The sequence below is a fragment of the Mesoplodon densirostris genome, chromosome 2 (assembly GCF_025265405.1).
Source record: "Mesoplodon densirostris isolate mMesDen1 chromosome 2, mMesDen1 primary haplotype, whole genome shotgun sequence".
NCBI lineage: Eukaryota > Metazoa > Chordata > Mammalia > Artiodactyla > Ziphiidae > Mesoplodon > Mesoplodon densirostris.
Window position 1 is genome coordinate 30381758 of NC_082662.1, and position 23802 is coordinate 30405559.

Here is a 23802-nt window from a genome sequence, read left to right on the forward strand (position 1 = left end):
TCCCAGTGAATGACACCATCAGGTCACCAAGTCAGCAGTATGAGTTCCCTGCCCACCACCTTCCCATGGCCTTTCAGTCGCCAAGCCCTGCCCACCTGGTGATCACTTCTGTGTCTGGCCCCTCCTCTCTACCCTGCTCCCTAGTGCAGACCTTCATCACCTCCAGCCTGGCCATTGCAGAGCCTCCACACTGGTCTCCCTGCCTCCGCTCTCATCTGTGTTTCATCCATCCTCCACTTGGCTGTTAGAGAGACTCTTCTAAACTCCTATCTGACCGTGTCCCTCTCCTGCTTCACTGGCTCTCTGCTGCCTGGCAGATAATGTCCAGTTGACCCTTGTTCCTCTCCATAGCCACGTTCCTCCCTGAACCCTGTGTTCTCGCCATACTCGACTGCTTGCAGCCTTCTGGCCCCCTGCACCAATGACACCAGGTGGTTACATGCCTGTGCCTTTACTGAGATGGTGTCCTCTTAACCCCTCCTCCTGTTTTCCCATGGTCCTGGTGAAAACCTATTTCTTTTCTTTCTTTCTTTTTGTGGCCACACCACATGGCTTGTGGGATCTTAGTTCCCCAAACAGGGATCAAATCCGGGCCCACTGCAGTGGAAGCATGGAGTCCTAACCATTGGACCGCCAGGGCCCCCAAACCTATTTCTTTTAAAAGCTATTGGATCCGCTATGAAGACTCCCTGATGCTCTTGGGTAGAGGTGGCCATAGCCCACATTGTGTCCTCTCTCTTCACACTCTTCTGGGTCAGAACCAAATGTACCCAAGGTACTTAGTGCACTTTCCCTTCTCTGATGAGGTCCTGAAGGCAGGACCCACGTTTCCTATGGAAAGAGGGAATGAAGGTCACGGAGCTGTGGGGCTGGAGTGCTGGATGAGACATCTCCATGAGCACCCACATTCCACAGGATGATGGTAGGAGTCAGGTGGCCAAGAGGAAGTGAGCCAGGGATGTAAATGCTTGGTGAATGTGGGTGAGTGACTTGGCAGTCGGTTTCAGCAGTGAGGGATGAGTGCAGGGCTTTGGATGGTGTAATGGTTGCTGGACTGGCCTTACAAGAGGAGGGCTAAGTTTGTGAGGGCAGGAAAATAATGATCGGAAGGTGAGGGGGAGAAGCTGGCAGAATGCTGACTCTGCTTCTCACATCCTGCCTGTGGATGAGGGAGAATGACCAGCCTCCTTCAGGTGGCCAGAAGACTTCGCATACCGTCTCTCTGCTGTATGCCGACGATTCCCACATTTACGTCTCCAGCTTGGCACTCTCCTCTGAGCTCCAGGATTAGGTATTCAACTACCTACTTGACTCTGCTACTTGGAGAGCAAATCCAATTTAAATAGAACTGATTATTTTTTCTACTCAAATACACTTCCCTTCAGTCCTTCCCCCACTCAGAAAATGGCACCAGCCACTTAGGGGTTTTTCTTTCTTCTTCTTTCCCTCATTCCCCACATCCAAACTCTTAGTAAATCTTACTGGCCCTGCCCTGAAGGTATATTCCATACGTGTCTCCACCTAATCCAAGTGCTTTCATTTTTACCTAGATTTTGTAACTGCTGTCCTACTCTCTACCCTTGTCCCATTTAATTCATCTTCCAGACACAAATCATGTTACCACTCACCTTAAGATGCTCCAGATCTTTGCTTTACTCTTAGAATAAACTCCTTTACTAGGGTCTAAAGCTAAGTCAACTTAGGTAGGTAGGTACCAGTTTATTCATGACTGGCATCTCTTCTGATTAGTTAGTGCCCATGCTGCACAGGTTGTTAACTTTATTTTAAATATCACCCCTGCGTAGATATCCTCCATCCTCATTAGCTTTCGCTCTGTCCAAGGAGAATATCATGCTTTTTCCTACCTAATGGCATTTGAACTAGCTGTCCCTTCAGGTTAGATGCTCTCCCCTGAGATCTTTGTTATTACACTCTCAACTGAAATATCTGTCCTCAGAAAGGCTGTCCTTGCCTCTATCGTCTACGAATGTACTGTCCAGTGTGGTAGCTACCAGTTAAGCATGACTATTTAAATTAAATCAATAATTCAGTTTCTCTGTCGAACTAGCCATATTTCAAGTACTCAACAACCACATGTGGCTAGTGGCTCTCATATTGGACAGCACAGATACAGAACATTTCCATCACCGACAGGAAGCTCTGTTGGACAGTGCTGGTCTAAGGCAACATCCTGTCCCAGTTGCCTTCTATAACTGTACTGTATATGGCCACCTTCCTAAGAGTTATCAGAGCCATAACACGATTTACGTGTCCTCCTTGTCTCTACCTACCAGCACAGAACCTCCTCAGGGCAGGGCCTCTGCCTTGTTCACTTCTGTATCTCAGGACTGAAAACTCCCTGGTGTAGAGTAGGCACTCAATACGTATTTGTTAGACGGATTAGGTTTCCAGGGATGAACTATTTCCAAGTGGAGTGGATAACAGAGTGGAGGTGTAAGGACCATGCTGTGAAGAGGCGAAGATGGAGTTATGTTTTCCAACAACGGGAAGAGGGGGAGCACAGGAAGAAAGTCCATGATAGAAGATGCACGTGTGGGAAGGAGCATTCGGAAGAGGGTGGGTGACCTGAGGGCCCACCTTTTAGGAGGCAACTCTGGAGGGGCTCTGGAGAGCTGAAGGGGGCTGGGACTTGAGACGGTTGTACATAACTGCTCAGGACTCCAAATGGAATCCATCTTCGTGCAGCCTCTGGGGCCTGGGGCACAGGTCAGGCCTTGACCATACTAAGCCCACTTCACGTTGTTTTGTGATATCACAGAAAGCTTTGGACATTAGGATGAGGAGTCTTGCATTTGCTTTGGTTAAACAATGAGCAAGGGAGTTTTCAGAGCTGTGTTTTCTTGATTTAGTTAGTTTTGCTAAAAAAATCTAAAAACTATGAAGATTGTTTTGAACACAGAATCTGTATAGGCAATGATAAATTGCAGCTGAGCAGAAATACCATTAAAGACCAGATTTGGAAAAGCAGCCAGATGTTACAGATCAGTGGCTGAGTAATGTCAGGATATGTGATTCCTATTTCTCTTGATAAACATTCTGATGTTTCATTGCCTGCCCATTTAGCAATTAAAGCTTAATATATTTTGTGGTTTAATATATTTTAATGATTTTGTTATAGACTTATTATTAGGCAAGTCTTTTTATCATAATGAATTTTATCTTGCCAGAATTGAGAAATCAATGTGGCTGCTTATATTACTACAGTCCATAAAATAATGTCCAAATATGCAGTCTTGACAGCCATATGATGCAGAGTTTTTAATATTTAAAGCAATGCAAAACTTAATCTTATTTGTACTTTCATATTTTAAATTTTAATTGATGACTATTAGAGATCTTAATTTATATTGATGTTATTATTGCTCCATCCATAGCAAATGAAATTATTCATGGGGGTTAAAAATAAAATTGCCCTCAGCGTTGAAATCTATTTGTCTTTCCCTGTCCATAGGAGGGAAATAACAATCAGGTTCTAAGCATATTCTATTTCTTCTTTTTTTTGAATTTTATTTTGTGACTATGTTACACATGCACATATACAAAATTTAAAAGGTTCAAAGGGTGGGAATTCCCTGGCGGTCCAGTGGTTAGAACTCTGTGCTTCCAGTGCAGGGGGTACAAGTTCGATCCCTGGTCGGGGAACTAAGATCCCACAAGCCGTGTGGCACGGCCAAAAAAAAAAAAAAAAAAAAAAAAGGTTCAAAGGGTACACGAGGGAAAGTCAGTCTCTCTTGTATCCCTATCCTCCATGCAGTTCCCCACTCCCAGGAACCAACCACTGTGACCAGTTTCCTGTACATCCTTCCAGAAGCATTCTATAGTGTATACATATATATACAAGCAAATACGTATATATTACATGTGATGGTTCACTTAATCCTCCTGAAAAACCCTAAATTAGGTACTCTCATTTCCATTTTTCAGATGACGAAACTAAGGCGCCAGGGAAGTAATTTGCCCAAGGTCATGGAGCTGTGCCGTAGGTGGGATTCAAGCACAGGAGTGCCCGACTCCTGAGCCTGGGCTCATACCACCCTCCCATACCAGTGTGTTAAATTCTGGGAAGGAACAAAGTCCTGTGCAAGAGAGACAGGCCCCACATTCAGAAGCTCAGAAATGTGTTTTTCAAAGTTAGGGTGTAGAATTGTCTGGAGGAGGCAGGGTCAACTGGGACGCAAGAGCCAACAAGAAGTATGAAGGCCTGAGCCGGGCTGGTGGCGACAGGTATGGAAAGGAGGGCGTGGAGAGTGAAAAGGCAGACTCGATGGGCCATAGAAGCAATTAGTAGATCAGAGAAGGGAACTCAAAGGTGTGATGCTCTGGTCCTGAGCCGAGTGAGTGAGGGAATGGTGGCGCTCTGAAAAGAAACCAGGAAGTTGGGCAGGACTTGAATTGTGGAGACTAGTTTAGCTACAGACATTAGGTTGTGGGCATGGGGGAGTGCCTCAGCAAGCAGGTGGAGATGTGGGTCTGGACGGCAGGGCTGGGGCAAGGGTTGGGTAGAGGTTGTAGGAGTCATAGGTGGAAGGGTGGAAGCCAAAGTGGGGAGGAAAGCGATTCCTCATGAGCAGGGGGTGGGTAGAGGCAGAAGGGGGAAGGTTTGGAGACAGGAGGAGGGGGAGGAAAGAGTGAAAGGCAGAGAGACGGGAGAGGTAAGGGAAGGCCAGGACGGTATGCTGCCAGGAAACTCCATGCAAGGTGACAGTTTCATGCAGCAGGAGGGCAGCCTCCTGACAGCTCAGACACTGGAGAAGTCAAGATGATAAAGGCTCGAGAAAAGCTTTTGGAATTGAGATCAGGCTGGTGGCCTGGGAAAGCAAGGGAAGAAGCCATATTTTAAAGAAACACATAAGGTAACTGGGAGGGAACGGTGGCATCACTGTCTTCCTTGGTCCACTGAAAAACTGCTGAGGTTTGTTATGAGCATGGAGCCAAACACCAAGGATGTTGCTAACTGGGCAGAATCCCAGCCTTGTCTGCCCTGAAGACTTGCACCCTGTCTCCCCAGGACAGCAGCGGCAGGGTGCTCCCAGGCCGCCCACTCACTCACCCTGATGTGCAGGTCCTGGAAGAAGATGAGGAGCGTCTGCCGGATCAGCTGGAACTCCCCCGCAGAGAGACCCCCGTATATCTGCGGAGGCAAAGCAGATAGAAGCATTCCACCTTCAGAAGTGAGATGGAGAGTGCAGACAGGCAGGGGTGGGTGGGCGCCCAGGGATGGGAGCCAGAGAGCAAGGAGAGGACTCAGCTGCTGGGCAGGCGGGGCAGGAGGGCCAGCACTGCACCCTCGCCTGAGGGACAAGCCCCACGGTGGCACACCGAGCAGCATGCACTTTACCTCCCCTGTTCCCCAAGATTCTATAGAACATCCACCACCAACTCCCTTTCAGAAAAGTTAGGAGAGAACAGCTATGCTCTGTATCGTTGCTTCTCCAATTATGAAGGCAACAGTGAGAGGGTATAAGATGATAATGTCTCTTGTGTTTCCAAAACGGATACCTGTAGATTTTGAGAGTTTTCTGGGAGAGGCAGGTTTTGTCATTCCTCACCCTGTTCTCTTTGTCATAGGATCTGCCTGTCCTTAACAGAGGAATGAGAACGGGTATTGGGGCTGAGGGGTGATAAACTGACGATACACTTACTTCAGTCAGCTGCTGGAAAGTCTCATCCACTTGATGCAGGATGGTTGGGGAGTCTTGGATGAATCCCTTGATGGCATCTAAATGATTGAAAGTGACCAGCAACACATCCTTGGGACGAGGACACAGCAATACTTGATATTTGAAAGCCATTGTCATCAGGTCATAGAGCTGCCAACCCATACATGAATAAAAGAAATAGGACCATAAAGGCAGACATCAGAACCTCAAACAATGATTCAGTCGGCACTTACCGGAAACCAATTCTGGGCTTATCATGCAGCTCAGTGACCATATCTAGTCATCACTCAAACCAAGACACTGTTGAGAGTAAAAAGGGGTGATAGTAATAATTAAGCTAGGACAACAGGAGTAAACCAGGATATTCCTGGGCAAACCAGGATTTCTGGCCAGCTTACATGTATTGTTGATGGAATACACATGAAACAGTACGGGCAGCTGGGGGGCCCTGGACAAGGTGCTGGACGTGGAGAATGAAAACCCAAATTCAAGCCCTCCATGCTGCTGACTTGTTGGATGGCCCTGGCCAAGTCTCTTCGCCTCTCTAAGCCTGAGTTTTCTCATGTGTAAAAAATATTCCTGGGACTCCCCTGGTGGTCCAGTGATTAAGAAACCTCCTTCCAATGCAGGGGACACGGGTTTGATCCCTAGTTGGGGAACTAAGATCCCACATGCCACGGGGCAACTAAGCCTGCATGCCAGATCTACTGAGTCCGTGCACTCTAGAGCCCATGTGCCACAGCTAGAGAGCCCGTGTACCACAACTACTGAGCCTGCGTGCTCTGGAGCCCGCACGCCACAACTACAGAGCCCGTGCGCCACAACTACTGAGCCTGTGTGCCACAACTACTGAGCCCGTGTGCTCTGGAGCCTGTGCGTCACAACTAGAGAGCCCATGTGCTGCAGCTACCGAGCCCATGTGCTCTGGAGCCTGCACGCCACAACCAGAGAGCCCGGGCACTGCAACTACTGAGCCCGCACTCTCTGGAGCCCGCAAGCTCTGGAGCCCACGCACCACAACTGCTGAGCTCGTGTGCTCTAGAGCCCGAGTGCCACAACTAGAGAGAAGCCCACGTGCTGCAACGAAGATCCTACATGCCGCAACTAAGACCCGATACAGCCAAATAGATAAATAAATATTAAAAAAAAACCTCCCTAATTTCCCAACATTGCAGAACAGCTGAGAGGAGTAAATGAGAAAACACATGTGAAAGTGGCAAGAATGAAGTTCCACGACTGTATGAGACGAAAAATGAAACTTAGTAAGAGATCAACAAGCCCCAAGTATGGTATGACCACCCATGAAGATCAGAGGTGAGACACTGGTGAGGACCAAAGTGGTCACGATAGGCTTTGTGGAAGAACTGGGCCTGCTACAGACTCAAGGCAAGGTTCCAGCTGGCTGAGGGAGGGGAAAGGCATTCTAGTGGAGGGGAACAGCATGTGTGAGGGTCTGGAGGCAGCCATACCCATGCTATTTTCCTGGGAGAAAGAGGAGAGCAGCCTGATTGGAGGGGATGGTTTGTGTTTGGGGTGGTGGGAAATACAGGTGGGTACGGCAAGGTTGGAATATTAGAGGTTTTAGAAAGATGGACAAGATAATTTAGACTCGATGTCGTAGGAATTAGGGGGCTACTGAAATGCTCTGTGCTGATGTGATAAAAGTAGTAATTAAGTGAGTTTGGTGACTCTGGCCATGATGAGATGCGAGAGAAGGGAGAGACTGGAGTGGGGAGGATTAGCTGGTGCCTGGCTCCTAAGAGGGTGGCAATAACATCTACTGATTGCATGAATGAAAAAAATTTTGTTGGAGTGACCTAGATGGAAGGCCTGGAATAAAGATGGTGGGGATGGATAAGGAAGGGAAAAGAAGAGCAGGTGACACTCAGGAGGAAAGCTGTCAGCACCTGGTGCTTGCCTGACTGGATTCGGGAGATGATCTGAGGGCTGTCCAAAAGGACCACAGCATTTCCAACTTAGTGCCTGGGAGATACATGATGCTACGACAGAGGCAGGGGAGTTTGGGAGAGAAGGTATGGACACATCTGAGGTGCGCTTGGGAATTAAACTACAGCTACCTGAGTGCTGTGCGAGCATGTGGATATGCATGGCCTCAACTGATCTCCCTTAATTTCACAAGAACTCTATGAGGTACGTATTATCCCAAGTTTAAAAATGAAGAAGCTTGCCTAATTTCACATAGCTGGTACTTAGTAGTAGGGTGAGATTTGAAACTAAAGACGGTCAGATCCTGAGGCACGTGCTAGAACCCTCTACACAATCCCCTTTCTCCAACATGCAGATAAACATCTCGCTTAGAAAGTGGCATACAGCAGGAGCAGCCTGGTGTGTGTGTGCGTGCACACACGCAGGCGTGTCTGATACTAAAGATGTAGACTTAAGACTCTCCGTCATCATCATCAAACATTAAGTACCTGGGACATCCCTGGTGGCGCACTGGTTAAGAATCCACCTGCCAATGCAGGGGACATGGGTTCGATCCCTGGTCCAGGAAGATCCCACGTGCCGCGGACCAACTAAGCCCGTGAGCCACAACTAGTGAAGCCTGTGCGCCTAGAGCCCGTGCTCTGCAACAAGAGAAGCCACCGCAGTGAGAAGCCTGCGCACCGCAACGAAGAGGAACCCCCGCTCGCCGCATCTAGAGAAAGCCCGCACGCAGCATTTAGAGAAAGCCCGCACGCAGCATCGAAGACCCAATGCAGCCATAAATAAACAAACAAATAAATAAATTTATAAAAAACAAAAAACATTAAGTACCTGTTGTGTACAGGGCACCTTGCTAGGAATAAAGGATAAAAACAGGTATAGGATGAAGAAATGAAAGTTCAGATGAGTTATTCAGTCAATTGCGTCTCAGAGCTATTGGTAGAAAGAAGACTTGAACCCAGGTTTTTTTATTCCAAGTTCTGTGTCCTTTCTCAGTGGAAACCTAAACTTTCTTAAAGGCAGAGGGAGAGGAACAAGCAGAGAAGAGAAGATACCGAACATTTATTGAACATCTATGTGCCAGGCCTTCTAGTGTCATTAGATCTATGTTTCTCACTTAATCTTCCCACTAACTGATGAAGTAGCTGTTATTATCCCCATTTTATAGATGAGAAAACGGAGGCTCAGGGAAAGAAAGTAACTTTCTAAAGGTAAGTGGCAGAAGGTAAGAGGGCATAGTTCAAGGCAGCCTGTCTCTCTGAGGTTTCCAGGTACCAGCAATGAGACAGTGTTGATTTTTGCACACCTGGCACCCACTGTCAGTCCTCGTGATTTATAAAAATTCACATAATGAAGGGACTTGAAAAGGAATTATTATTATCATTATTTTAAAAACTAACTGAAGTCCATGTATTATTCAGATTTTATTAGTTTACCCTAATGTCTTATTTCTGTTCCAGGATCGCACATTATATTTAGTCATCATGTCTCCTCAGGCTCCTTTTGGCTGTGACAGTTTCTCTGGCTTTCCTTGTTTTTGGTGGCCTTGACAGCTTTGACGACTGGTCAGGTATTTTGTAACATGACCCCCGAATGATATTTGTCTGATGTTTTTTTCATGATCAGCCTGGGGTTGTGGGTTTTTGGGGGGAAGATCACAGAGGCAAAGTGTTACCCTCATCACATCATATCAGGGTACCACCCCGTGGCTTATCACTGTCGATGTTACCACCTGGTTGAGGTAATATTTGCCATGTTTTTCCACTGAGAAGTTAGCTGTTTTCCCCCTCCTTTCCATACTGTCTTCTTTGGAAGGAAGTCACCAAGTGCAGCCACATTCAAGCAGTGGGGAGTTATGCTCTCTATCGCTGAGGGCAGAGTATCTATATAAGTGTTTGGAATTCTTACGAACAGGAGATTTATCTATTTTCTGCCATTATTTATTTGGAATTATTCCTTTTAAAATCAGAGTACCCAAAAATTGGTTTCGCAAAGAAACAGATATGTATATATTATAAATATTGGGTTGGCCAAAAAGTTCATTTGGGTTTTTCTGTAACATCTTACGGAAAAGCCCAAATGAACTTTTTGGCCAACCCAATAAAGACTGAGCAGTTTTGAATTTGCTTTAAAAAAAAAATGCCCGGGGGCTTCCCTGGTGGCGCAGTGGTTGAGAATCTGCCTGCTAATGCTGGGGACACGGGTTCAAGCCCTGGTCTGGGAGGATCCCACATGCCGCGGAGCAACTAGGCCCGTGAGCCATAACTACTGAGCCTGCGCTCTGCAACAAGAGAGGCCACGATAGTGAGAGGCCCGCGCACCACGATGAAGAGTGGCCCTCGCTTGCTACAACTAGAGAAAGCCCTCGCACAGAAATGAAGACCCAACACAGCAAAAATAAATAAAAAATAAATTAATAAACTCCTACCCAAAACATCTTCTTAAAAAAAAAAAAAAAAGCCTGGTTTGCAGAGCTGAGCTTTGTTAAGGAAGAAGCAGAATTAAAGCTTTTAGGGTTGGGTGCTTGTATTGGGTTAAGGTGTTCCTAAACATGGACATGCAAATCAGCACACTCGTTGGGTGACATAATGGAATAAACAACACAGGGGTTGGTGCAGATGACTTCTGAGGTCCTTCCCAACTTGAAACTCAAGAACAACCCATGTTTACATGTGCCTGTCTTTTGCCGGGCACCACTGCATACGTCATCTCATTTGACTCCAGTCTGTGATCATCCACAAGAAATGCAGCCCAGGGGACAGAGGCAGCTGTCTGCTCACCTTATCCATGCTGGCCTGGTTTAGTCTCATGATGGAGGCGTGAGCCAGGCGGTCGTAGACTGTCCTCAGGGCCTTCTTGGAGTAGAGCTCTTGGGGTTTGAACAATTCCTCCATAAACTTTCGATTGAACATGGTTGAGATGATGTCATTCAGAACTGGAGAGACAAGAGAAGATGCAGCTGAGCAAGGTACTGGCGGAAGCTTTATTCAGGAAATGCTCCCTGTGTACGAATGGAATGCAGGAGCTGGGCCTATGTAGAGTGGGGATGTGGATGTGGATGTGTTTGGTGAGATCTGCTCCCTGGGGAGAAACCACACAGGTGTTCCAGTAGAAAGCAGGGTCAGGAGTGCTTTATGAGACCATCTTAGGGCAAACATACATGTGACAATGTACAAATATGCTGTGCTTCAACGGTTACAAACCACTTTTACATACATTGTCTCACTTGGTGATAGGGGATAAGTGTCTTCTTTCTTTAAAATAGATTCCTATTAGAATCTTTAAAAAAGATTCTTTTCGATTAGAGTTCTACCTTAAAATGAGAAACAGCATTATGCTGTTTTGTTTGTTTGTTTAGCAAGTCTATAACATTTTTACTTAAAATTAAATTTTATAAAAATGGGACCTATAATGGTAATTGACTCTTTTTTTTTTCTTTTTTCTTTTGCAAAACAGTTTACAAAAATAGACAAGTCTACCCACTGGTTAGAGATTAAAACTTTTCTAATGTTTCTATAAGATATGTACTTCAGATAAACACCATTTTAGGATGCCTTAATTTCTATATATGATCTATAATATTGATATTATACTGTAGTGATATGTCTCATACTGTTGTTCAGATGGAAAATGTCCATACGGTGAGAATAAAAGGTCCTAAGGCATGTGCAAACCAAAGTTTCTATAATTCTAGTTTTTCATTCACTCATTCATTTAGATATTTTGTGCTACTCAAATAACATTAGTTGAGGGCTAGGAAAACCCTTTGGTACAAGAAATAAGAACAGGTATGGTTGAACACAGATTATTCTTAATTAAGCCAGATATATCCCTGCCTAAAGGTGAGTGTATATGGATGCTGAGACGATACATTCGTAGTAATTAAAATTTGAAAGAAAACTGGTTACTTAACATAATTATACAAAATCAATGATCAAACGTGGGTGATTATTGCTGAAAGATACAGACGCCTCTTTCTCACACAGGGGACACACCAGGTGACTGGCTGTGGCCTTGTATCTTAGACAGTGAAGGCAAGGTCATGATATCGGGCACCCTGTCAACCTGTAAGTAACTGATAGACGTACACTGAGGGCTCAGGCCAGCATTTTAAAGTATCTCAAAGAGCAGTTCTGGGGAGAACGGGGAGCTGAGGGCTAGTCGTACTTAAATCTTAAATGGAAGGGCTACAGAGAGAGGGGAGAGGGGGAAGGGAAACACCTCCCTCCCCACTCCCCCATCAGACACAAAAGAACGAACTGACTCTGACTCCTTCCAGAAGTGTTGAACTCACACTTGACCTTTGGATTTTACTCTATACTCCATCCCATTAGTGAGGAAGAATCAGATCCATTACCAACACAGGGCATCCCTCACACTGGACAGTTCCAACCCAGCGCAGCTTACCCTCGATGTGCACTAACATTTCCCCATTGTCTCCCTAGAGACAGATGAACTCTTCTGGGTTTGCCTCAAGCACAGCCTTTTTGCCTTTGACCTAACCAAGCAAGGACCTGCAATAAATTGGGCTTTCTGAAATTTTTCTTACCACAGCCTATATAACATGTAGAACTTGCAAGGAAATAGCTACAAATGGAAAGACACATATAAAGCCTCAGAAGAGAGAATCTGAAGAATTTTCTATAGGTGTATGTAGGCCAGGGAGAAGTGCCAAAGAGGAAGAATTCAAGTTAAAGAATCACATCAGCTCTGATTATGTTCACGCTTACAAAGAGCTCCCATTCACCTAGGGCTGAAATATGTCCCTAGGGTCTTTGAGCCTTTAGCAGAATCTAGGAAAATAGCTTAGACTCAAATAAATCAGCTCTAAAGGAAAGAAAATCCCAAGGTGATTGTTAGCCACTCTGGCAAAGTAAAAAGCAAAATGAAGCCTTTCCCCTGGGGAAGTGAATAAGCTATGTATCACCATGGCTCCTTGCACAAGAACTTCCAGAAAGTCCTCCTGCTGGAAAGAGAGTACAACAGGCCCTGTCCCTGTGGGCAGAGCAGTGAACACAAATGTCCCCAAGAGGAAATGGCAGTTTTACGGTTGGGCCCTGGCACCCAGAGAGCCCACCTTTCACTTAATTCTTTGGAAAGAGCTTGGGGGCACAAATTAACATGCTTATATCTCACAGTGTGCTTCACCTGGCACTTGGTTGAGGTAGGCCTGCTGAGTACCAGACACTGACATAAACATCAGGGCACAAAGAGGAAGTAACCTTTGTCCCTGCCCAAGAGTAGCAGCCCACACCGTATTCAAGTTAAACCTGAGAAATAGTTTTAACCTGATCTGTCAGTTGGTGCTGGTGTTAGTTTCTGGCACTCTCATGAGCTCTGCATTCTTTCATGAGGCAGGAATGTGCTAGCAGCCAGATTTCATCAGGAGACTAAAGCCAGGGAGTGGGGTGGTTTTTCACAGGTGCACTGGAAGGGTCAATAACTGAGTTCTTAACATAACAGGCTTCTAATCCCGGGTTCAGATTATGAAGTCAGTTTCTGCTTATTATTTTTGGACGCTTAAGTTAAGATAAATTCCAGTGATTCAATTACTTACACGAAGAGTCTTCAAAATCCACACTTCTCACCTGAAGTTCTGCCGTGCGTCAAGAGGTGGGCCAAAAATTGCTCAAGAGAAGTGGTGAAAGATGGTTGTGAAATATTATAAAAGAGTATCAACCACTTCGATTGGGCTTTTCTTTGAGCCTGGCCTGATGAAATAATTCTCTTGATGAAAGCAACTGAGTTTTTATCAGCTACCTCTGCTGTAAATTTTATTGTTTATGGGAACATACAACTTGGAACCAAGGGTAAAACAGAGAAGCTACTACTTCTGGATGATTACCATGTTTTGAAGCCTTATTATGTTCCAGGTACTGGGCTTAGAACTTTCCATGCATTATCTCATTTAAACTCCAGGACAACTCTGAATTATTATCCAATTCTGTCAAGGGGGAAAAGTGAGCCTTAGAAAGGTTAAAGTCCAAGATCACACAGCAGACGGTGGACTTGAAATTAGAATGGGGTTGTTTGATTTTAATGCTTGTGCTCTTAAATATTATATACATTATCTCCTCAGCATACTTGGTGTGGGGAGAGCACTTAAAATATCGAGGACATTGGCTATGACGTGGGTAAACTATACCCAAATGTCAAATGATGGAAGATATTCGTGACAGTTAATGAGAAAGGCTAAGGTTTTATTCTGAGGAATTGACAACTTTTTCAGGTTTGCTGCTAGTTGTAGGTGAAGAGGAAACTGAAGATTTGGCATGATAAGGCCATACTGCATGCGTATCATGCCTTCTGCACGCAATCCTGGCGGCCATGCAGCCATAAGCTTCCATTTTTCTCGGTTGTTCAACAGTTATCTCCGTGTGCTAAGCAGAACAGCTCTTAGGCTACACGATGCTATCACAGAATTGTTTTAAGGATGACTAAATAGGACAGCCTATCCAGAAATATAGCTACTGCTCCAGCTATCCTTGCAAAGCTTGGAACTGATGAAAAGGGACAAATACCTCAGGTGCAGTATGGTCCTTTGGCCAATGTTCCCTTGGTTTTCATCTTCCACTCTGTATTTATTTAAGTAAAAGATTCAAATGTATAACCGATGTCTCAGCTAAAGAGAAACTCACACCTATTCTTTTATTTGGAAATATTTAGAGTGGTCCCACTTTAAGCCCCGCTGATGAAGGACTGGGTGAACCTGTGGATGCAGACTGAATACATGCAGCCCCGAAATAGCATACCTCGTTTTCTGTCCACCTCTGTCCATTCATCTACATGAAGCATATAAAAAGAAAACACCAGTTCATGAAGCAAGAACGTTATTTTCAATGAGGCTTTAAAAATACCAATTCCAATTACCTGGCTTATGAAACTTTATTTTTCATGTTTGCATTAATGTTTAATGCAAATGCTCTGCCTTCCATTTGAAACTCTTAAAAGGATGATGGTTAAACAACAAGTTCCAAAAAAAGCCCTAGGGAGGCTGTATCTTACAGAGGGTGGCTTAGGAGGAGAGGAAGCTCAGGAGGACTAGCTACCCTGGGGTTTATCTTGAAAGGCTCAAGAAGTCATCCCCTCTAACACTCTGAAAATACACATCATTCAATACAAGGCTTTTAAAAACACTAACTTCCACAAGGAAGAATAATCCCAAGAACAGGGAGATAAAGGATTTTCTTTCTTCACAACCAGATTTTCTTATTACTGTAAGATTTCGCTTTCTAGAGTACAGACAGAACCGCTCAAATTAAAAAACTTGAAATGTGAATTAATAGGGAAAAAAAGTCTATTTGTTTCTGATTTACTTTTTATAGAGAGAGGCATGACTTCCATGTAAAAAGAGGGAAATAACGATGGGGCCACTGTACAGAAAGCTCCTGAGGACAAAGGTAGTCAGGGAGATGCCAAGAAGAGACCAAATAAGGAAAAATGTACTTGGCTAGAGAAATCTGTGAGAATCAAGACCCTTTATGGGTTGAGACCTGGCTCTACCACTTACTAGCTAGATAACTTCAAACAGCTTGTTAAACCTCAGTTTCTTCATCTGTGAAAGGGGAATGATAACTGCACCTACCTTGTAGGGTTGTTGTGGGCATGAAACAGACACATCAGGCACTTAGCTGGCTTCTCTCCTAATTCTGCTTTCTCTGCTGGAGAACTTTGGACACCACCCATAAAGAATGGTGATTTTTTTTTCCTTAATTTTTTGGGAGAGATTTCAATCTAGAGAAACCACCCACAGATAAACAGAGTTCTACACACATCCACATTTCAAAAACATTTTGTATTTTGGTGTAGTTTGGAAACATTTGCACTAGATTGTTTGAGAGGTGATTTCTGAGGTTATAAGCAAAGCATATATGTGCCTTCAGTACACAATACCAACAGCTTCGAAGAGATTGGCCTGAAAGCACAGCCAGTGCCATGTCCTAACTAACTGCAAAGGGTTCCCACTGCAATGTCAGACTCCTCTGGGAAAATTCATCATCTTTCTCCCACAAGAGTCACAGGGTTTAGGAGAGAAAACACTGGGGAAGCAGCACCAAGAGTCTGGCCTTCTTAAAGCAGATGCTGGCTTCTTTGGCATAATGTCCGCATCTTCTATCATTTCGTGGCATTTATTTTACAGGCGGTCTTGCCTGATAGGCTTGTGGGAATTCAGAGAGATTCAGCTGCAACCCTCTTGAAGGTGTGTTTGGGAACAGAGGGGCTCACCTACCCTAAGGGACAGTGATTACCTGCTGCTGACAAAACAGAGCTGGCGAACACATGCCCAGGGCTACCAGGCATCCCTGCAGGCAGTGACAATCAGCTCCAGCAGAGGTCTCTGTCGTACTGTGTGCTCCTGGCCCCTTTCCTCCTGAGGATCCGGGGAAGGTAAAGGATGCCCTGTTTTTCTATTATTTCTCCAGATGACATGTTTGTGACAATTCCACTTTACTTATATTTTGAGTGGGAGGTAGGCCCAAGGATATCCAGAGCTGCCTGTTAAATTGGAACTAGAAACATAAAAACAGAACCTCACAGCATTTGGTTGCTCAGTACTACACTGTGATCTGCGCATCTTGGGAAAATCACTTAATGGCTCCATGCCCCAGTTTCCCCTTGTCAACTGAGGAACGTAGACAAAATGTAAGAGGGTCTTACTGATGAGTATCTTTAAGAGGGTGGGAGTGAGGCAAAGGCAGCTTTTATTATTCTCGCAATTGCTTAAACATGGGACCGCATTCAATATGCAACACTCAAAAGTTGCCCCACAGAGAGAGCACTTCCTTTCTGTTGAATGCTAAACTAGAGGCTGCACTGGGGGGAAAACTGCAAGATCTGCGCTGGCCTTGTGGGAGCAGGATGGCCTCCAGGAGACCAATTAGTTGTATAAGGCAGTGGAAACATCTAGAAGAAATACGATTTCCATTCAAAGCTTCAATGAGGACTAGTTTACCGTGTCTGGTGTTTTATAGGCCTCTGTGCAGGGGCATTTGTCACAGAGGCCCCTGCTCCTGCAGCTACACCAACTCTAAGTGGTGGAAGAGATGAGTGTTTCTCGATGTTTTGAATCCCGCACTCTCTGCCCTGCTTTCTTGCTCTGTCTTCTGCAGGTCCTCATCAACCAACTACTTTCTGTCATTTCTTTTATAAAATCAGTGGTTATACTGGGTTTTTCTTCAAACCTCTCTGTCTCCTCCCAATCTTCCAGTCCCCTCCCCACCCCACTCCCCCCACAAAGATTCTGACACAGTCCCCTCGGGTATGGAAGTACAGGGCAGCAGTTAAGGATACGGGTGAAGAGTATGAGCTCTGGAGTCTGATGACCTGGGTTCAAATCCTTTACTCTTCCTCTTACCAGCTATGTAACCCTGGGCAAATTAGCCTACTTTCTCCATCTGTAAAATGGGGACAGGAGTATTACCTATATGGTAAGATAGTTGTGGGGACTAAGGTGTTCAGAGACGTCTATGGTACATGGTAAGTGCTTAATAAATGTTTGTTGGGGCTTCCCTGGTGGCGCAGTGGTTAAGAATCCGCCTGCCAATGCAGGGGACACCGGTTCGAGCCCTGGTCTGGGAAGATCTCACATGCCGCGGAGTAACTGAGCCTGTGCACCACAACTACTGAGCCTGTACTCTAGAGCCCGCGAGACACACCTACTGAGCCCGCGTGCCACAACTACTGAGCCCACGCACCTAGAGCCCGTGCTCCGCAATGAGAAGCCCGCGCACTGCAATGAAGAGTAGCCCCCGCTCGCCGCAACTAGAGAAAGCCCACGTGCAGCAACGAAGCCCCAACGCAGTCAAAAAAATAAAATAAATAAAATAAATAAATTTACAAAATGTTTGTTGTTGTTGTATTAGGAAGACATATCCCCCAGGTTTAGAATCAGTTACTGGACAGACTGATCAAAAGCCCTACTTCCAGTGAATGTGCAGAAGGGCTGCATCAGGCTCCACCCAGCATCTCACGTGGCATCTGACACTCAACCCAACTGTGGAAGGAATGAGTGTGTGAAGGTGAATTATGAAAGGTGGCTGAAACTCCCTGAAGCTGTATCTAGCAAACCCAGAAGGACTGCAGCTCCTGAACACAAAGGAAGCCAGTCCCCTAGTACTCACAGGGTCTTGCCCAGACTGCCTCCTGAAAGACCCGCATCTGCTACTCATTGGGTTAAACGTGTTAAATACATGACCTCATTTGATCGTTACAAATTCATTGTAAGGTGCATATTATTATTCCCCTTTTATGGAGAAAGAAACAGGCTTATAGAGGTTACACTCCAAGGTCACACAACTAGTTAAATGGCAAAACTGGAATTGGGACCCATATCTGTATGACTCCAGAGAGCATGCTCTTAACTGCTAATTTACACTGCCTTCCAAGATGCAGACTACCAGTCCAAGAACTACCTGTCAGCTCACTAGTGCCAATAGCCCAGAAGAAATCACATAACATAGTGCCAAGGAAAACAGAACCCTCTTGAGGAAGAAATGGCAATGTCATACAAAACAGCAGTTCAACAAACATTTACTGAGCACTGATTTATTCTGTTGTAGGCATTATGCTAGGTGCTGGAATACAAAGATGAATAAGACAATCACACGGGGGAGACAGACGCATATACAGACCATTTCAGTATAATGTGGCCAGCGATAAGGTGGACAGGGACACACTGGGGTGCTACGGGAGTATGCGCAGGCCCTTTCCCATGCGGAGATGAGAGGGAGATGGTTCTTAAGCTGAATAATGCAGGATGCAAGGGGATAACTAGCATGGAAATGAGAGGTGTGGGGTAGAATGGGAATTACTAGCATGCAAACACGAATGAACATGCTTTAAATGGAGACCTACAAGCAGTAGGAGGCAGGCAGTGGTGAAAGGTGGGACTGCAGAGGTGGACAGAGGTCAGATCAGGAAGGGCCCTGAAATGTCCTGCCAAGGACTAGGCCTCCATCCAGACAGCAGTGGAAAGCTGACAAAGGGTTTCAAGTAGCAGGAAGTATGGACGGATTTGCAGTTTAGAAAACTCACTGGCAGCAGTGTACAGAATGAATGGCGGAGGTATGCTATAGGGAGTTCTTTTATCTCTTTATGCATGGACTTGGACTCAGTTGCACAGATACAGTAGTGAATATCTGAATATGTATGCTTAACATCTGAATTTGTATGTTTAACATCAATGGAGCATACAGAGACTGTTGGAGAGAATAAACGTTTTAACCAGCGGCTATGTCAGTTACCTTTATACCAACTTTTCTTCCGCTACCTTGAAATATAATATCTCCTTCATAGTTAATCCAGGAAACTTGGTGAAAACAGTTGTTGGTTGAGAAGAGGGGGAAAAAGGGAGAGAAAAGGGGTGGCAGAGAGTTCTGGGTGGCCATTCCTCTGGGGTTAGATGTGCTGTGCATGGGAGGCACATTTTGCCCTTTAGAAGCACTCATCTCATTACTTCCACAATTGCATTATCTCCAAACAATTGTGAAGGGAAAAGATTTACAACTTGTCTTCTATCTTCTTATTTATCTATGTTACTTCAGAACCTCACCTTTCGAGAAATAGCTTCTGAAGTTAGCAAGACTGGCCTCCAGTTTATGAAGGAGGCTACCACACAGAGGAATGGAGGCTCAGAAGCTTCCCTGGGGGGAAAGAGGATGCTCGGACTAGCAGAGTGTGTCGCCAGGTCGTGGGCCACTGGGACTCCCACATTTGGAAGGGACCGGTTGTCAAGAGAGATTGGGAAATCATCTCCAATTTAAGGGGATGAGTAAATGGCGGGGGGGGGGGGGTCAGGTTCCCTAATAATATCCAACGGGGGTATTAAATCCCTCTGCGGTGAAACGATCTTTTGGGGACTTTGCTCATGAGGGGCTCTGCCTGGATAGGGCTGTGGGTTGTGAAAGAGGTCCCTGGCTACGAGAGAGCAGGGTGCAGTGCTGTTGGTCAGTCTGTAAAGGGGCCTGGCTGGGGAGCTCTGGCTGCGAGAGCGGGGGCGGGGGCTGGCTGTGCGGGCCTGGTCCCTCTCACCTTTTTGGGCCTTGTCTCCCGGGATGTTCTGGGCTCGCAGCCGCTGATCCAGGATGTAAAGCATCTCCCCACCCAGGTTCAAGAAGAGCAGCGGTAGCGTCCGCACCGACATGGTGCCGGAAGCGAGCGCAGCTGGTACAGAGCCCGGAGGTTTGGTAGCCAGAGGCCTGGAGGCCCGTCAGACGCATCCTCGAAGCCCGGTTGCTAGGCAACACGGCGGACGGCAAAGAAGAGCCAATCAACAGGCCGCTTGTTGGGAGGCGCCCGGGGGCGGACGCGTATTGGGCGGGGCGGCGAAGACCTACAGGGTAGATTGGTCCGAGCCGTAGGTGGGAGCGGCGTGGGCCCTAGTTCTGGAGCGCGGGTTTTGAGTTTCTTGAGCCCCGACGGATGGGTGAGTACCCGGCAGGGCTGGCGGCCCGGCTTCTTTCACGCGGTCACCCTCACCCCGCCGGGCCGCGTGCTCACGTGCCCACGTGCCCACGTGCCCCTGAACCAGGAAAACCCAAGCAAAACTCCTTTAGAGCAGACTCCGGGCAGACAGACCTGGGTTTTAATCCCAGCTCTGCAGTTTCCTCGCTGTTTGACTTGGGGTAGGTGTTTTGAGCCTGGGCTTCCTCATAGGAAAGTGGAGGGGACACCCACCTCCCAGGATGGCAGAGAGGAGTTATTGCGATCACAAAATGCCACGAAAGCACTCAATAAAATGGTAACTGACTTTTAGGTGGGGGAAGGACCAGAAGTCCTTGAATTATCTGCATTTCCTCCCTAAAAGCTACTTGGAGTGTAGCCCCTCCTGTTTCATACACTGGGAAGCAAACCAGCCCTGTTCACGTCTGTCCCGCTCTCGGAAGACGCGTGCTGGGGGCTCTCCGAATCTACCCCCCACGCTGTTAAGCAGGCCTGGCATCCAATTCTCTGCTTTGAGGGCAGTGACCACATACTTTACCCCCATCTTGAGCTCCAGGGTCACCTTCTCATCACCTGTTGCACATTTTTACTTTGATGAGCAACCACTTCTGTAAATTTCAATACTTCTATGACCTGCTCATCATCTTCCCCTCTAGACAATCAGACTTGAAACCTTAGCCTTGGTTTCCAACTCCCTCCCCCTGGTCCTCTTATGTCACCAATTCTGCTTTTTCCACCAAAATCTTTCTCAAATTTACCTCTTCATTTCTTTCTATCTGCATTACTGTTTCTCCATATTAATTGCTCTCTTTTTTTCTCCACGGGCCTGGCTGCTAGGCTAAATTTCAGAAGACACCACTTTCAGTATGACATCCTTTCAGTGGCTCTCTACTGTTTGGCAGATCACAGGTGAAATGCCTTTGCATGGCATTCAAGGCTGTCCACTCTGGCTCTAACTGCCTTTCCAGAGACTTCTTCCGCACTGCCTTAATAACCCCCCAGTCCAGCTGAAGTCAGCTCATTAGCGTCGTCCCCTCTTTGGAGCATCACCTCCTCTTCCTCATAACCACATCCACCACTGGAAGGTCCTCCCTTAACATATACCAAGCTCAAGTCCTTCCCACACCTTCTCGAGTCTATGTTCCTTCCTTTTAAAGCCGAGTTAAAAAAAAAAATTATTTTTGGCTGCATTGGGTCTTCGTTGCTGCATGCGGTCTTTTCTCTAGTTGCAGTGCACGGGCTTCTCATTGCGGCGGCTTCTCTTGTTGTGGAGCACGGGCTCTAGAGCCTGCGTGCCGCAACTACTGAGCCTGCATGCCGCAACTACTGAAGCCCGTGTGCCTAGAGCCCGTGCTCCGCAACGAGAAGCCACCGCAATGAGAAGCCCGTGCACCGCAACGAAGAGTAGCCCCCACTCTCCGCAACTAGAGAAAGCCTGCACGCACGCAGCAATGAAGGCCCAATGCAGCCAAAATATATTAAAAAAAAAAAAAAAAAAGCAGTCTACACTCACAACCTGAATTTCCATAACATCCTCATTCCCCACCTCACTACCACTGGATTCAGCTCCCTCCACTCTACTGAAACTGCTTCACCATGAAGACTTTTTGGTCCTTAACTGACATCTCAGCATTGGATACTCTACAGTAGTTGAAAGCCGCAGCCCAGGGCTTTGATTTGATCTTGCCTGGTCTGTGCACAAAAGGGAATATAACTAGGATGGGAATTTAACAAGCAGCTTAGCATCATTATCTTACACCTGGCCTTCATGCATTATGCTATCTGCCTGGTTGCTAAAGGTTTTTGAGTTTGCTACAGTGTAATTACCAGAGCTTCTCAGACCACATTTTGCCCTAGGCTGTGTGATAATAATGAACAGAACATAGGCTTTGGAGTCAAGACAGATGTGGGTTTGAATCCTTGCCTGCCCCTAACCAGCTGTGTGAATTTGGACAAATTACCTAACCTCTCTGAGCCTTAATTCTCTCACAGTAAAATGAGGATAATTATGCCAATATGGTGAGGGGGGGCAAATAGGTAAAGGCAGCTTTAAAGATTAAATGAGTTAATGTGCCTAACGCAGCACTTAAAACAATGCCTTGGGCCTCCCTGGTGGCGCAGTGGTTAAGAGTCCGCCTGCCGATGCAGGGGATACGGGTTCGTGCCCCAGTCTGGGAGGATCCCATATGCCGCGGAGCGGCTGGGCCCGTGAGCCATGGCGGCTGGGCCTGCGCATCCGGAGCCTGTGCTCCGCAATGGGAGAGACCACAACAGTGAGAGGCCCACATACCGCAAAAAAAGAAAACAAAACAAAACAAAAAAACACAATGCCTTTCCCGAAGGGCCTCTTCCACGAATGTGCGAATGTGTTCCTTTTCTTGCCTTCTTTCCACTAGCCCCCTTACGCGTCGGCACCTGGCCCTCCACACAATACCTCTTAAGTAGCTGTGAGTCCTGCCCCATAAAAGGCCTTCCCTCTTGTTCCTGAGGTGGTATTTGAGCAGCCCATCTTCAGTTCTGACCCTCTCATCTCACTTCTGATTCTGCAGGATCCTGGGCCCTCTGTTGCACCCTCACTTCACCTTCCCCTTAACCTCAGCTACTCCTCATGACTCAGGCTGTGCCCTCAGAGATCATTCTTCCCATCCAGACATGGTCCTTTCTTCTTTGTTTACATTCCCTCCCTGGGCAATTTCACTCACACCCATGGCTTGGGTCACTTTAAACATAACTCCCAAACCTGTCCCCAGCTGCTCTTTGGACATCACTTTAACACACCTTCTTTCCTTTCCGGCTTTCCTCAGTGGCAGGGGTATTGGTGTTCAGATTGAGAATCTGATAAAAGCTACAAGTCCTGTCCCTAAAATTGCACACGTACAAAACATTGCTTATAAATTCTGGCTTCCCTTCTCACTCAGAATGAAGTCTAAGGTCTTCCCCACAGTGATATGGACTGAATATCTGTCCTTCCCAAATTCAAATGTTGAAGCCCTAACCCTCAATATGATGGTATTTGGGGGTCTTAAGGAGATCATGAGAATTAGGCAGCGAGGGTAGAGCCCTCATTATGGGATTAATGCCCTTATAAGAGGAAGAGATTCACTCTCTCACCCCATCCCTCTCTCCTTCCACATGTGAGGACATAGTCAGGAGGCAGCCATCTGCAAGCCAGGAATAGATTCCTCATCAGAAACCAAATAGACCAGCACCTTGATCTTGGAATTCCTAGCCTCCAGAACTGTGAGAAAATAAATTTGTTGTATAAGCCGCTCGGTTTATGGTATTTTATTTATTTGACTGCACTGTATCTTAGTTGTGGCACACTGGATCTTTTAGTTGTGGCATGTGGGTTCTTAGTTGCAGCATGCAGGATCTAGTTCCCTGACCAGGGATTGAACCCAGGCCCCCTGCATGGGGAGTGCAGAGTCTTAACCACTGGACCACCAGGGAAGTCCCAGTTTATGGTATTTTAAGATGGCAGCCTGAACAGACTAATACACCCCACAAGCTCCATATTACCTGGCTTCTGCTTGCTTCTCAGACCTCCTACTCTTCTCTTTGCTCACTCAGTTTTGGACACACTGTCTTCTTTGGGTTCTTCAAACATGCTAAGCATACTCAGGCTTCAAGGCCTTGGCACCTAACTTGGTGTCAGTGGGTGGGCTTTGTGGGGAAGGGCTTATCCATGACACCCCAGAATTTATAAGCAATGTTATGTACATGTGCAGTTTTA

General features: G+C 46.3%; 1 protein-coding gene across 1 annotated transcript in view; it reads right to left on the bottom strand.

The window, feature by feature from the left end:
- Window positions 1-19827, bottom strand: part of OSCP1 (organic solute carrier partner 1) — a 28282-nt gene extending 8455 nt beyond the window's left edge. The window contains exons 1-4 of the mRNA XM_060082289.1: window positions 19659-19827; window positions 10409-10563; window positions 5664-5831; window positions 5072-5152 (exon numbers count right to left, since the gene is read on the bottom strand). Coding sequence (XP_059938272.1) covers window positions 5072-5152; window positions 5664-5831; window positions 10409-10563; window positions 19659-19770 — 516 coding nt within the window. The 5' untranslated portion in view covers window positions 19771-19827. The remainder of the gene's footprint in view (window positions 1-5071; window positions 5153-5663; window positions 5832-10408; window positions 10564-19658) is intronic.
- Between the last annotated feature and the right edge of the window lie 3975 nt (window positions 19828-23802).